We start from the raw sequence: 16481 nt of genomic DNA, 5'->3' as shown, positions 1-16481 counted from the left end.
ACTCTGTAAATTCATATGTAGAAAAATGCGGCCTGCCCCCAGGTTGCACTTTGCGTAGTGACATGACGTCACATGCAAACAACCTGTTGCTTAGTTAATTGTGTACTAATTACCACTGGCTAATGTATAGTGACATGTACAAGTAATATATTGACAAGCCCATTCCGTATTATCCTATTCATGTAATGTTTTGCCCAAACTTATAATGTGAGGCCTTAAATAATCTTTTTCTCTTACTTTTTCATCAAGATTAGGTAACACTGATGTGTTTATGATATATATATATATATTTCCTTTTTTATAGATGCCACAGATCGTATGTGTTATGAGAAGCTGAACACTGAAGGCACAGAGCGGGGCAACTGTGGCCAGGACGCTAGCACCCAAGGCTGGATTCAGTGCAATAAACAGTGAGCAACAACAACTAGCAACTATTTTCTCTTACTGTTTGACCTAATTTTTATGATTATATTTTAAACCTTCCTTATTATCATCTCTTTTGTGCTGTCTCTCTGTTCTTTCACAGGGATGTATTGTGTGGGTTTTTACTGTGCACTAATATTTCAATGAAACCGCGATATGGAGACTTACAAGGGGAAATCACAAGTCTCACAATCTACCACCAGAACAAGTACATGGACTGTCGGTTAGTGTCCTAATTTATGTCGGAATGAAACCCAGATAGCAAAGTCTCTCACAGAATCAAAACATGTTGATCATTTTACTTCAGGGTAATGTTGAAGCAACGCCAGACACGCCAACAAAATGTGAAAAAATCGTTGCAACTTTGAAACAATGTTGATTTACGTTTGTTAAAAATTAGATAAGGTCATTAACATAATAATATTAATATATAATATTAGAAAATAATATATAAAATATTAAAATACTTAATACCAGAAAATTAATTAGACCAGTGGTCGGAAACTTTTGGCTCGTTAGCCACACGTTGCTCTTTTCAAAAATCATCCTGCTTGTCAGGTGTCTTAACCTTTACCAACGTTAGATTTTTTTAGAAACATCATAATAATACATCAATAATATATTTCAGGTTGTCCTGATCAATGCACGCACTGTATACAGTGCTATGCGCAAGTGACACGGCAAGTAATCAGCGGCAAACAACATTTCTATGGTAACCTTTCGTGCCCAGATTCAAGCTACCCAGATCACAAAGACTTTAAAGGAGCGTCATGCTTTTATTATAAGTTATCTCACGTTTGAATTGCGGTGGGCTGGGGAGGTCCCGTACTGGGTCCCTTAAAGTCTAAATAATGAACATGGGGGGTGTCCCATGTTTTTTTATTAAATCTAGACTACTAAAAAGCAGGAATGCCTGAAACATGCAGAAAAGTGAAGCTGCGGCTCTTGGATCGCCCTCTGGTGGCTGGCTACAGAATAGGTAAAAAACCCCACCCTCTCCGTGTAAATGAATGGGCATCACGCCAAACTAAAAAACTATTACACCTCAAATAAATTTGGCCAAAGTTGGTTTCTGTCAATTTAGTCACGTCTTATCTTGTCCCTGAGACGACAAGCCCACGATCCGTTGGCTGAAAGTCTGATGCATTTGGCACACTTTTTTGTAAACATTTTAGCATGTTCGAAGTCGTCATCTGATTGGTTAAATTTTACAGGATTTCCAGTAGATCTGTGTGTTGCGTTCTTTAACAGACCGCCTGGAAACAACACAAAGCTGTCAGATCCAAGAAGTAAGCTATCGTGTTTACAACGGTTGCTATAAGAATTCATTACAATCGACTAAACGCTCTAACACAGATTTACACAGATTGGTAAATAATATTTGAGAGAAATAGGCTTTTTGTGTACATAGAAAAAGTCTTAGGTCTTTGAGTGAGCTCATGAAAAAAGGGGGCAAAAACAAAAGTTCAGTGTTCAGTTTGTTCAGTGTTAGTGAGAGCAAGGATGTCCAAAGTAGATCCTGGAGGGCCAGTGTCCTTCAGAGCTTAGCTCCAACCTGGTTCAACGTCTAGAAGTTTCTAGACTGCATAGTGAGACCTTGATTTACTGGACTGTAAACACTGTAAACATTTAGAAGAGCAATCTTGTTAAATGCGTTTGTGAAACCACAAAAAATGTTTTGCTTTAGTAGAATGTTTACTTAAGGCTTTGCTTTGTGGCTCCTGGCATTGAAATCAGGTACAAAATAAATATCAGGAAACGCAGGACACCTGGTTCCTATGTAAGTCATAGGGATCACTATTGCTTCCAATTAATTTTAATTTTAGCGTTTTACAGTAGTCCCAGGTTCTTTTTTCTCCTATCAAAAGCTGCCATTGTTTCGCCATTCAAGCATGTTCATGTAGGAAAGTGACGTCAATTCATACCGTTTGATCTGGCCTACATCTGCATTTAACACAGACACACACAGGCACATCATCCAATGATTTTTTTACTGTATATTCAAGATAAATTTACTATGTTAAGAAAATTATTGATCATATAAAATGTTCAGAAAATGTTGTTATGAATCTGATGCTTGCTTAAAGATGGGGTTACACAAGCAGTTTCTGCAGAATCTCATATTAATCTTGAGTACATATACAGTATTATTGCATATGTCATTTCTTCGAATAGTATTTCGTTTGATCACATTTATAAAAGGGAGATACAGCTGTACGATTATTTCCGGAAAAACACGAGCTGCTGGAGGCGGGGCAGAACTAGAGCACGAGCACACAATAACATTACATCATCGCATTAATCCCTTCGTGTTGTTTACACGCCGATTGCCAACCAAACACAGACATATGACTTAGTTTCACTTACCACGTGCCGTTCATGTCCGACATCTTTTAGCACTGGGACCACGCCGTCTATATGTTTCAACAATCTCCAAATCCTGCATTATATCCACTTTTTGTATAACAATCATCAGTGAAATGCCGTGAAAAATAAACTTCAAACTTTTCTCACTATCGCAAGAGTAACAGGCTGCAGCTGCAGGCCCACAGCGCAGCCAGTCGTCACGCAGTGCAGCCAATCTTGATGCTAGGAGGGCCTTCCTATAGCTTGTCATTTGCCGTGTGGGTGGGCTATTTATTTCTCCTGTCAATGGCTGTGCCTTTCCAGGAGAATTGCCCAATAAAAGGAAAACGTACAGAAATACTACGTCATACGTCCAACTCGCTTTTTAACAAGTTGACCATGTTAAGCACGAGAATCCAGCACCTTTATCATTGTAAAGAAGTTAGAATTCATGACATAGTATGTTACCCTATCATTAAATTATTTTACTATAAACAAGTCTGATTAAAAATGTGCTGTAGGCAGTGTAACAACAGCAAAAGCAGAAAGTATGTTAATATCCTTTATAATCCACAGGCCCTTGTAATCTTGAACTGCTGTTTATATGTGTTTAGTGGAGGTCATGTATTGTTAGAGGATGGTACGGATCTCGGATATGTGGAGGATGGTACACCCTGTGGTCCGAATATGATGTGCCTGGACCATCGCTGTCTGCTCGTCACCACCTTCAACCTCTCATCATGTCCTGGGTCTTCTTCCTCTCAAGTGTGCTCTGATCACGGGGTGACAAATAATATCATATTATAATGTCTGTCTGTAAGTGTTTGAAACATTGCATGCCACCTACTGGTGAAAATGTTGTAAAAGCAGCAAGAACTCCGGCCAAAGTCAATGACAGATTATACAAAACAAGATGTAAGATGTCCAAAAAGTCAGCGTGATGCACTTCAAACCTTGGCTATCACTGTGTCTAAACCAGACGCGTCCATCCAATAAATCAGGGTGAACTGAGTGCATGTGTTTCAACATTGATGAGGTGGAGTTGATAACATAACTCAACAAATGGGTAAGTTACTCTTGAAAAAAGTAATCAGACCAGTTACTTGATTATTTTTAAAGGGAGTTATCAGAAATGTAATTACATTTCCAAAGTAATTAGTTACCTTACTAATTACATTACTACCCCCCCATCCCTCAAAAAACTAAATAACCGCTTTAGCCTTCTCATGACTAAACTTTATTTGGAAGTGCACACTCTCTCGCAACAAACTAAATTCATATGTTAACTGTAGTATTTCTAAACCTGCATGCTCCATAATGTAATGTCTCTCCTTAGTTTCTTGTATAACTTGTATATCTTAACTACTGCTTCTGCATATTTCTATTATGATTTCTTAGTCATATAATAAATATAACCGCGTTAGAGCAGCAAAAACTAGTCTGACAAAACATAACAATTGCTAATACCAGCCTGGCACTCGACAGTAGAAGTTGACTCATTGCTCTCTGTGCCCAGTAACGTTACTGTCTCGTGAAGTTTTACCGTGCTGTATTGCCCTTTACTTTTCGGGTTGTTTTTTGCGGGAGAGAGGGTTTTGCTTACCTCCACACGACCAACAACGCACAACAATGTTCTTGCCTTTGAAAGAAATAAACTAAAAGTAATGATTGTATTTCCAGCTACACGACGCACACATTTCTCTCTCTGTGTTGAGTTTGTTTTCGCTAGTAGAACCAAAGATTGCCTTATGATAGGTAAATCCTCGCAGGCGTTTACAATTTCAGTTCAACGACGTCACATGGGAGAATTCCAGCTCAGGGAATTCCATCACCACCCTAGAGCAATGTGACCATCTGACCATCCTAGCTCAAGCTCAGGCAATTCCATTACCAACCAAGAGAAAAGACGCACTACTTGTCACATTAATGCTTAATTTCAGTACTAAGTATTTAACGCTAATCTTACATCACATGACAGCAGTTTGAAGTTATAGCTACACTTACTATTTTCCCTGTTTATAACATTCCACTGTTCACAAGATAAGACAAAATTAGACCTAAATGTCCTAAACCACACCTAATAGACTCTCCCTATTTTTCATAAATATTTACTCAGTAAATCTTTATTAAAGTGACTGTGCGGCTGTGACACATCAGAGGGGACCTGGCCCTCCCGGCTGAGACTGGTTTCTACCGAGGTTTTTTTTTCTCCATTCACTTATAATTGGAGTTTGGGTTCCTCACCATAGGGCCTTGCATTTAGAAGACTGCATTTATTAGATATTATTTGCTAGAATGATCCTGTTTGTTCTATAAACACCATGCACATGTGCTGTGTTCACTTTTACAATATAAATGATTAAACTATAAAACGGCAATGATCTAACACAGCTGTAACGTAAAGTAACATGGGCTTGGAACTGTAATCTAATTACTATTTTAGAAATTATAACGCATTCAATTACTCTCTGTGACCAAAAACGTTATCAAAGTACAGTAACGCGTTCCTGCCCAACACTGTTGATCACAAATCGTACACTCAACACACTCAATGACGAATCTAAAAGTCAAAAGATCATTTTACCTACCAAGTCTTGTTTGTGTTTATAGTACAATTTGGCTAGATTTCGTGTCAGGTATTTAAATGGGAATCGAAAGGTGATTACTGGCCATGGATTTCTGCAAACATTATTTATTATTTTCTGTTTTCTAAATCTACATAGTACAAATTGAATAGCTATTAGTGAAAACCATAGCACACACTGGTTCATGAGTTCACTTTGATATCATCACCCCCTAGTGGCGAAGCATGGAAACATTTCAAAACAGCAGTGACACAACGAAGCCTCGTTTGCTAAAATCACGTGACTTGTCCTATTTGAACTGCACTGATTCGAAAGAAGATTCGTAATGGTTCCGGAGCTTCATGAAGCAATGTTTCAAAAGCACCCATTGCTAAATTCTACTGGAATTCTGGAAGACAGAGGGACATCGATATAAATGTTTATGCCTCTAAACATGACACTGAACAAAACAAACAGTGATTAGTTGCTTTATATGCCAGTGATGCAAACAGTTGTCAGTGAATAAAAGCGGTAATGGGGTCCAGCCATTCTGCAGTCTCAAGGTCTGGCTATGCAGAGCTAAAAGTCACAAGTCTATTTGGGACTGTCCTACTTTCGTCTTAATTTGATTAAAGTTACTTTTTGACTTACATATGCATTCTCTCTTCTCTCTTTTTCAGACGTGCAGTAATGAGGTGAAGTGTATCTGTGACTTAGACTATACAGGAAAGGACTGCAGTGTGTATGACCCTCCCCCAAAGCCCCAACCTCCAGACGGACAAGAGAAAGACAAAGGTTATTAAGGCAACATAATATGCAATAATGAACATTCCATGCATGTATTGTACATGTGTATACATACTGTATGCTGCTGAAGTATGAGTAGCCTATGGTAGACGTCATTATTTTAAACATACATAAATGTCTTACCCAGTGTAAATTTTAAGGTTTAATACATTTTCTATTTGCTAGACAGTGGATTATAAATAAGTCGAATAACTACAATATGAATTATAGCTACGGCCTAATATAGCAGGTAGGTCATCATAATGCATTTTCAGTTCACTGATTTGAATGTGGTCTTATGTAAATCCCTTTAATATGGTGAGGTGCTATAACCAAAATACCAGTATTACATGGTATAGGACAACAAAATTCCCATTAATCACTTGTACAAAAATTACTTACTTTATGATAAACTTAATTCATTGGCAACTTACTACTAAAGAAGAACTTTATCATCATCTCCATGTCTCAGTCATTCAGTGATTTTAATTTACTTTGGTTAATTTCAGATTGCTGGGACACGTTTACCCAACAGCTAACAGGGACTTTTGAACTTGTGCCCTCTAAAACCAACCCCCCATTCACAACTTTTAAAAGTTTTTATAGGGGTCATATGACACGGCTAAAACAAATATTATCTTTTGTTTTAGATGTGCATATTTGTATGTCCTCTTTGCTCCACCTCTCTGAAACGAGCAGATTTTTATAAAGCTCATCACACTGAAAAGTGAGGTGTGCTATGATTGGCCAGTTAACCATTGCGTAGTGATTGGTCGAATACTGCAAGTGTGTGATGGAAATGTAACGCGTCTTACCATATTTGGAACATCAGGTTCCAAAGCAATTGTAGTGACAGAAAAAGTTAAAATGAAGATGATCAAGCCGATACATTAACTTTGCCAGCGCCACTTGAGCAGGATGTAAAGGACTTATAAAAAACATTATGTTAAATAGTTAAAAACGATAGCTAACTGTTTTACCTTTTATAACCGACATTGTAAAGAATACAAACAATCAACCATGTACATCATACAGAGTTTGTGTGAGAGAGAAACAAGCTCGCATTACAGCAGGTAATGGTAACATAATATATAACATGCACACTTTGGTCATTCTTGAACAACCAGTGTAACACCACGTCTCGTTGCGATTCAACAAAGACAATAAACCCCATTATAAACACAACATGTGTGGCCTCTAGTTGGAACATAATTAATGATTATTAGGACTTATGTTGTCTTTTTTCATGTTGTGCGCGTGTCTGCATTTGCAGATCACACAAAGAAACAACATGTGCAACAAACATGCAACAAATTCAACTCGCTTTAGTCCGTAACAAAGTCTTTTTACAATGAAAATATACTTACAGGCGAATCTGAAGCACCAGACTGTCCTTTCAAAGTTGTAATGGTTTTTAAAGCAGTTTCTGTAAATCTCATGTAAGCTTGAGTACTTAAAGAATAGTATCGCACCCTTCAAATATCGGCAGAGTGTTTAGTTTGATCACATTTATAAAAGACAGATACAGCTGTACGATTATTTCCGAAAACATGTGACACATGTGGGGGGAGGGGGTGGAACTTCCCCTCTTAGCTGTCCATCGTGTTAGATCATGACGCTTGCTCCAGGGATGGGGTGGGGGGGAGGGTTCAGCGACTTTGACGCTGGTGCCACTTCACGTGGTCGTAAAGTCCGATCCTTGAGCCACACACTCTTCCGCAGAAGGAACAGGGGAAACCAGACACCAGGGGGGTGCCAGCCTTCTCTTGATGCATCTCTCGGATCGTCGATCTTGGTTGATTTGGTGTATTCGACAAACTGCAGTGGCACAGGTGACCTGCCAGACTGACCTGTCAAGTGCCAAAGATTCGAGATATGTGAGGGGAATGTTCGCTCTTTTTAGGAGATCCCTGGTGTAGTCCTTAAAACGCTGCTTTTGCCCTCCAGGGGAGGTATGCCCTAGCCAACATAGATGTTTTTTGGCCACTGCTGCTTCCATACAAATTGAGTCAGTACTGCTGAGGATGACAGTGTGGGGGATTCGATCTACCCCGGACAAATTGAGGATCTTCTGTAGGCAGCGGAAATGGAACGCCTCTAGGTTGGTGAAGTGCTGATGGTATGGAGTCCATGACTCTGCCCCATAAAGCAGAGTGGAGAGACATACCACGTTGTAAACAGCAACCTTTGTACTGACCTTCAGGTTTCAATTGTCAAAAACCCTGCTGCGTAGGCGACCAAAAGATGATGAGGCTTTATTTATCCGGGTGTGTATTTCAGTGTCAAGGGAACAGCATGAGGATATAGTGGAGCCGAGATAGGTGAAGTTGTCCACTGTTTTAAGTGGCACACCATTTATGTGGAAACTGGGTGGTATGGGAGCAGGGGTGTAAGGATGGAGCATGACCTTGGTTTCTTTGAGTGTAAACCTGTAGGCCAAAGGATTGGTACAGACTGATTATTGTATTGAGGGCGTGCTGCATAGAGTCCGGGCTGTTGGGTTGGACAGATTTGGTGGGTCTTTGTGCAGGCCTGGAGTCAACGAATATTGAAGAGGCTACCGTCGAGTCGGTATTCCACATGGACACCATCGTCATGCCCCATAACACGATGGAAGAGGCAGGTAATGGCAGAGAGGAATACGTTGAAAAGCACCGGAGCCAAGACACAACCTTGCTTCACCCCAACGTTTACCAAGAAAGACTCAGACTGGAATTTTCCTGTGAGCACTCTGGCTTGCATGCAGTTGCCATAGGATCCTGAGAAACTTGGGTGGTACCCCAAGTTTGGAGAGGTTTTTTTTCTGAGCAGATCCCGGTTGATGGTGTTAAAAGCTTTGCTGCGGTCGATAAAGGCTACATAAAGGTCTTTGTTCTGTTCTCGGCTCTTCTCCAACAGCTGCCTCAGGACAAAAACCATGTCTGTCGTTGATCTGGACTTCCGGAAGCCACACTGAGTTTCAGGAAGCACAGCTTCCGAGATGTGCTCGACTAATCTGCTGAGCATGATCTTGATCTTGATCTCTGCAGAGTTACTGTCAAACCAGTCCTGGTGATGTGACCTTAGTTGGCCAAGTGCCCCTAAGGCTGCTTTATAAATAGCCGGGATCTTGTTGAGGTTTTCAGCAAAAAGCTGACGAGGGGTGCTTTTGGTGGCATGGCTACTCAGTGCTGTGCAGATGAGTTTCTTATATGAAGCACAAGATGAAGCATCTTATATGATCACGTAATCAAGGAGATGCCAATGCTTTGAGCATGGGTGCTGCCAGGTGGTCTTGAACCTGTTCTTCATCTGGAAGTTGGTGCTCTGTACAGAGGGGGAGTCTGAGCCCATTATGGTTCATTTTCCTCACACCATGCTGGCCGATGACTTTTCTCCATACCAGGTGCTCTGTACCCACTCTAGCATTGAAATCACCCATGAGTATGAGCCTGTCTGTAGCCAGGATTTTCTTTAAGATGGCATCAAGAGCTCTGTAGAAATCATCTTTGATGTTGTGTTCTGCATCAAGAGTTGGTGCATATGCACTGATGAGGGTGGCGAAGCGTTTCTTTGCCAGAGGAATGCACCATGTCATCAGTCTCTCATTGATGCCGGTAGGGGATTCCGGAATGTATTGCAGCAGTTTAGACTTCACAGCAAAGCCCACTCCGTGGTTACGACGAGAACCTTCGGGGACCCCCTTCCAGAAGAAGGTGTACCCAGCACCAGCCTCAGTCAGGGAGTCCTCCCCGTGTAGTCTGGTCTCGCTGAGAGCTGCTGTATAGATGTTATATCGTGCAAGCTCCAGGGCCACCAGTGCTGTCCTGCGGTGGGGCCTGTCAGGAGTTTCAGCCAGGTCCAACAATGTGCGAACGTTCCACGAAGCAATACTTAACTTATTTTTCACTTTAGTTTTTCGACCGCGAGGGGGGGATGCTCCGATGGTTGCGGCTTACCGTCCGGAGTGTGGGGAGCAGACAATTTTTAGACCACCTTTTCCAGGTCCTTCCCCATCACAGGGGTGAGCAGTGTGGGGCTGCTCAGTCGCAGTGGAAGCTGCCGAGAAGACGCGCTGCTCCAACCCGCAGTCCTGACGACCATCACTCCATTGCCGCCTGTGTGCATGGTAAAAGAAGCTTGCGCATAGGTTAGGATTAAGGTGGGGGTGTGGGTGCGAAACCTGTATGAACACTGGGAGAGTGTATCGAGCACAGACACACAATGTAATACGTCCAACGTATTCGTGCCACATGACACCTTTAAATGTTATTTCACCATAATCCTCACATCCAATTGTTAGTTTAGGCTGCAATACATAGCCTATAAAATCATTTTTTTAAGTGGGACTAATGAAAATGTGATTAAATTAAGCCTACATTTCAGATTGTATCTAAGGGGTGAATGAACAAACAATATTATATTATATATTATCAAAACTATTAATTTATTATATATTTTGCTTTTAGTTCTTTGCCTAATAGTTCTGATACATTATAATATCATTTGTTCTTTCGCCCCTTAAAATCAATCTGAAATGTAGGCCTAATGTTTAAACAGTATAGGCCTACGGCAACAGTGTGTTTGCTTCTGCATGAAAGGGGGAGTTTTTAAGGCCATTTACATGAGACCGTATTCAGCTAAAAACTATGTCATTTTCATCCCCAATGTAAACTCTGAAAGGGTCGTTTTGCAAAAACGATGACGCCATATACGCCTTATTACCCGTTCAGTCTGTAGGTATGCGCGAGTATTCCCAAAACAAGAATGGTGGCCTCCATGTTGCATGTTTGTGCTGTGTAACCTTATCATTTCTCCGACAAAAAGTAGATTTTCTGCACCACTACGACCAGCAGAGACATTATTTATATACACAAACTATAAACACATGCCGTACTAACAAAGCGCTTTAAGCTTAATGCAGGGTATGCTATGCGTATGTTTCTTTACAACATCCACTGGCCTGGCATGCATGATACAGCATTTTTATTAGTTTTCCCGGATCAATGTAAATATCTTTTTGATAACACTGTCATGTGCGTGAGACTTTTCAAAAAGGCAAAGGACGTAGCCTTAGAATCGGTCCATCTCTTCTCACCTCGCAGTCATTCACAATAGGTGGGAAGTGTAATTTAACAACCAATTTTGACAGCACCAAGTGTTGCGAGCACCAAATATAAAAAAACGGGGCTTTAAAATATAGCTATTAAACTAAAACGAGCTAACGAAGCGTTTACGACAAATCAGAAAATATCATCTAATATTTTTGAGTCCAAAGTCAGCTTGTTAGCTAATTCAGATAAAATAATCTAAATGTAAATTATAAAAAAATATATCTATATTTAAAATTTTGTATTAACCTTTTCTTAATATTAAGACTTTTGGATAGTGGCTATGACAAAATAACGCTGGATAATAGCCCTATTTTTCTGTAATTTGGCCAAAATCTCAAGCGGCCCTTTAAGAAAGTATTGACTAGGACTCATTTACATTTATTTATTTAGCAGAAGCTTTTATCCAAAAAATTTTCATATCAAATCAGAATTTCTAGATATTTCTAGGACTGGCAATTCCAGTCCAGTGTCTGTTAATTCATTTTCAACAAAATCAAACCTCAGCAGTGACAAAGTCAGCCAGCAGCAATGTGAAGGTCTGGAAGCATGACAAGTCACATGATTGAGTCACACAACTTTCTTTTTACTTTTCCAAAGTACATGTACAAATATTACGGTTGTATTGCTTAAAAATGAATATGAACTTTTTTTCTTTGCAGTATGTTAGGTCTGAAAAAATACAGCCAGCACCGGATTCAACTGTAAAGAGTATTATGCTTTATTTATGGATCCTATGTGATCATTTACTAATGGTATTCCGGTTTTCCTTCTCTTTGCAGGTCCTAGTGGTACAAACATCATCATTGGTGCTATAGCAGGAGCAATACTGCTGGCAGCTATGGTGCTAGGAGGAACAGGCTGGGGCTTCAAGTAAGAGATCCGCAATTATTTTTTTTATTGCAATTGATTCTACAAGTATTTTCCAATTAAATTCCTTAAGAAAAAAGACTGGAACTAAACCAGTAAGTTTCCAGATGAAGCTCAACATTAAACATGTTTGCTTGCGTAGGCTAGTGTCACAAAGTGGCTTGGACAGAACCCAGATGCAGGCAGACGAGGAGTTAAATAAAACAAAGCACGAAGTCCAAAGAACAGCAAATACAGGTCATAAACAGCAAATACAGGTCATAAACAGCAAATACAGGGCATAAACAGCAAATACAGGGCATAAACAGCAAATACAGGGCATAAACAGCAAATACAGGGCATAAACAGCAAATACAGGGCATAAACAGCAAATACAGGGCATAAACAGCAAATACAGGGCATAAACAGCAAATACAGGGCATAAACAGCAAATAGAACAAACATAAACAATGCACCGACACTGAACAGAGGGAAACTGGGACTATATAAAGGGAGACACTAACGAGGAGTAATTACATGGGGAGAGTGGTGACAGGTGATGGGAATGAAACCCTAATGAGATTGAAACGAAACCCTAATGAGATTGAAACACAGCAGGTGATGGGAATGAGATCCTGCAAAAATGCATATGCAAAAATGCACAACAGCCCTGTCTAGCACAGGGTTGTTTCCATGGTTAAAGCATAACTTCGGATTTTGATCTTGATTGTTGCATAGTTTATTGCATTGGTCTATTTGAAGTTCACAAATAAATGTTTCCCATTCTTTCTTTCTTTTTGTGCCCTGAATAAAGAAATATCAGAAGAGGAAGGTATGAACCTGCCCCACAAGACATGCATATACAAACATCACATATCAAACCTGCTTCATTTTCATATTTTAGTCAGTGCGCATTTATTGCTAAATTATTGTAATGATGGTGCACATCACATTTCAAATCACAAAAATGTTGTTGATGTTGTGTGACCCGGTTTGTAAAAATGTGGCTTCTCCTAAAAATGTATTATATTCATGACAGATTTGCATTTGTGGGTGAACTACCCCTTTATCTTCTGCTAGATAAAAGCAAAAATTAATGTCTTACATTATAAACTATAAATTAATAATCAAACATATTGCATTCATTTACATTTATTTCATGTAATCAATTACTCTATCCAGCTAAATGTATTGTGATTTCTTTATTTTCTGGATTTTTATATGACATTTGATAAATATAATTGCTTATCTTGATGTAGAAATGACAACACAATTATGCGTAACAGTATATTATGTTTTAACAAATTGTTTCCTCTGTTCTATGGCTTTTTTTCAGATCGGGTGGAGGATAAGTCATGGCAAAACTTTTGTGATTTGGCACTGGGTTCTATGAACTACAGAAAACTACAGTCTTCCACTCTCTCATAAAAGTCCAGTGTCAGACTTTCATTCCTTCCTACTCTCTCTGTTACTGCCTGTCACCTGTTGCCTAAAAACTCTTCCATACATCCAGTGCATTGATAGCATTTTAAACAGATTTTCAATTTCACTGAGTATATTCTAATACATATACTCATACTCTAGTACACAGTTAGTATTATATGCAAATATTTATATAAAAATATGTATAAAATGTGACAGCGCACTACACAAATATTAGCACCCTTGGTAAATAAAGCATAAGCTAAGAAAGACTGTGAATAAATCGGTGTATTTAAGAACATGGTGATTAACAAAATACCATGTTTGTGTTAATTATTGATATCATTTTGTATCATTGTCTTGCTTGAGACTCCCAGCTCTGTCCATTCAGCCATGCACCCATACCAAATAACATTTTTTTGTCATATGAGGTCATGATGAACCATTACCTGTTCCTATTCAATTAGTTCTAATAAAAGGGGCTGAATTTATTTTGACCCGCGTTCATTATGTAAGGTATTTTATACACTTCTGAAGATATAGTTATGCATATTATATTTCAACAGATGCTCCTGTATATTACACACTGGTCCTTAAATAATTAATACATGTTGTTCAGACAGCCTTCTTTACCAATTGTGTAAATATCAGTGGAGTGCACTGTACATAATTAAATATAATACAATCAGAATTGCACATTAAATGTTTGGTGGATTCTTAAAAGCATTTTTTCTTACCTCTTATTGAAGCAATAGTTCACCAAAAATGTACAATTCTGTCAGAACATGTCTTCCCCAAACATTAAATATTTAAGCATGTCCCAGTGGGAATCCAAAAAATACTGTGTTTGTTTGCCACAGCATGTTTGCCTAGCTTTTACCCTGAAGATTTAACATTGTTATCTTGCTGCTTCTACGATCATCCTAAATTAGTTAATAACATATGCATATTAATATGAATGTATTTTCAGGCAAATGCATTGATTAGTTGTGTTTTGTGGCTACACTTTTTAAAAAGCACATATGTGACCCTGGGGAGGGAAGTTTGTTGGGTTTTTTTGGGCCATTTTGGTTCAGGATTTTGCTGCATCCACTCTTAAAAATTAAGTTTTGATATATTTATGGTAGGAGGAAAATTTACTAAATATATTCTTTCAAAATGATCTTTACTTTATATCCTAATAATTTTGGCACAAAAGAAATATCGATCATTTTGACCCATACAATGTATTGTTGGCTATTGTTACAAATGTACATGTGCGAGTTATGACTGGTTTTGTGGTCCAGGGTCACATACTGTATCTGTATTTGAGGAAAAGGATTTTAGCTAAATATGCATCATTTATAAATAAAAAACTGTACCCAATGTCTATTGTACATACAAAGCATATAAAAAGCCCTAATTTGTCATTTGATGTAAATAAATATCGCAGTCAAACAAAAGTTTTTAGGTTTTTTTGGGGGGTCATAAATTCACTTTTTACTCAATAAAAAAAAGAGCTAAATAAGTAAAATCTTTTTTAACTGTTTTTGCTTTCTCATTCAACAATAATACATATTTTGAGGATTCAGGATACTTTGCATTATTTATGCAAAGTAGGCATTTGAAAAATCAAAGTTCCATGGTTAATTACAACACTGTGCTCATATTCCACATAACCCATTACATTTATTATAATAAAAAATTTGATAACACACTGCAAACAACAAAACAGTGATGTTTAATCTACCAATAGAAATTATTTCCCATGAAAAAGATATTTGGAAGAAATAGTCCATAAAACGAAATAAAGTTCATTGTAAGGATCCATCTAAGGTTTTAATTTTATTATATCGAAGTCAAACAGTTCAGGGTTGAGACACAACAAATGGCAGTAGAAAAGGCTAATCTGAATCACACAAAGGGACAGGCTAGAGTCATGGCAAATACTGTATATAAGTCCCAAAAACAGTCAAGTGTTCAGGACAGGTGGCATTAAACTCACAATCCAATAAACAGGCAAGAGTCAAGGCAGGCAGCAGAGAATCAAATACAGAATGTTAATCCACAACAGAACCACTCAGAAATGACCACCATAGCGAATCAATGCAGAAAAAAAATTCATATGTTTCTATGCAATTTCCCAGTTAACAAAGTTACGTTGTGAGTACGTATCTGGACTGGGCCATATTCATTACAGTGACGTACCAAATAATGGTCAGTGATGTAACTTTGTGATTTTCATAATCGTTGGGATGTTGGACATTGCAACCTGATGATTAACTCATAAATCGTACCTGGGCCTGACCATATTTGTTTCAACAATGCACCAAATAATATTTCTGGGACGCATGAGTACTTCCCATTGACCAAACGCGTTGTTAAAATTGTTTTTCCAATTTAATTTAAACAAAAGAATCAGACATTTTATTTAGATACTAAAGTAAATGACACAATATCTTTACAAAAATATCCTGTGGTATTCGCTATGATAAAACATAAAAAAAGTATTGTGGCCCTGGTCAAAAGCATCTTGAGGAGCGTGAGGAGGCTGAATCCCCCTCGACCGCACTCCGTACCCTCCATAGAAAGGCCCAGTTTAAGTACCCGGGGGAAGCCAGTCTACTGGCCTGGCTACGTGCACAAAGTTACCACCACTCTTTTTAGGGACCAGGTGGTGAACCTGCAGGCTCTCCCCACTGTTGAGGAAGACCCAACCTCTACCATGTTGTGCCCTGCGCCTCTACTTGGACCACACAAAAAGCTTCAGAAGCTCTGAACAGCTCTCTGTCTGTTTTGGAGGCCAACAGAAGGGGAGTGCTGTCTCCCATCACTCTTACTCACCGATCTCAAGATCTCTGGCAAACATCAGGAGAGCTGCACCTTCGCAAGGTTTCATAATCTACGTTTGGAGCCGGTGTCTGCCCGTGTCTTGCACGGTACAAACTGGTAAGATGGGCGGCTGGCTGGTCGAACGCCTGCGAAGTGTCTTATCCCCTTCTCCAGGTGCGTCAGTGCGCTA

At 39.0% G+C, this 16481-nt stretch overlaps 1 protein-coding gene across 2 annotated transcripts in view; it reads left to right on the top strand.

Annotated features, from left to right (window-relative positions):
* Positions 1–14914, top strand: part of adam11 (ADAM metallopeptidase domain 11) — an 89478-nt gene extending 74564 nt beyond the window's left edge. For both annotated transcript variants that reach the window (XM_079477138.1, XM_079477139.1), the window contains 7 exons: positions 305–410; positions 527–646; positions 3384–3552; positions 6014–6128; positions 11992–12082; positions 12873–12890; positions 13395–14914. In XM_079477138.1, coding sequence (XP_079333264.1) covers positions 305–410; positions 527–646; positions 3384–3552; positions 6014–6128; positions 11992–12082; positions 12873–12890; positions 13395–13410 — 635 coding nt within the window. In that variant the 3' untranslated portion in view covers positions 13411–14914. The remainder of the gene's footprint in view (positions 1–304; positions 411–526; positions 647–3383; positions 3553–6013; positions 6129–11991; positions 12083–12872; positions 12891–13394) is intronic.
* The last annotated feature ends 1567 nt before the right edge of the window (positions 14915–16481 follow it).

This window comes from Barbatula barbatula (assembly GCF_947034865.1).
Source record: "Barbatula barbatula genome assembly, chromosome: 16".
NCBI classification, from domain to species: Eukaryota; Metazoa; Chordata; class Actinopteri; order Cypriniformes; family Nemacheilidae; genus Barbatula; species Barbatula barbatula.
The sequence above is the reverse complement of the archived record's forward strand: the minus strand, read 5'-3'. Positions and strand labels throughout refer to the sequence as shown.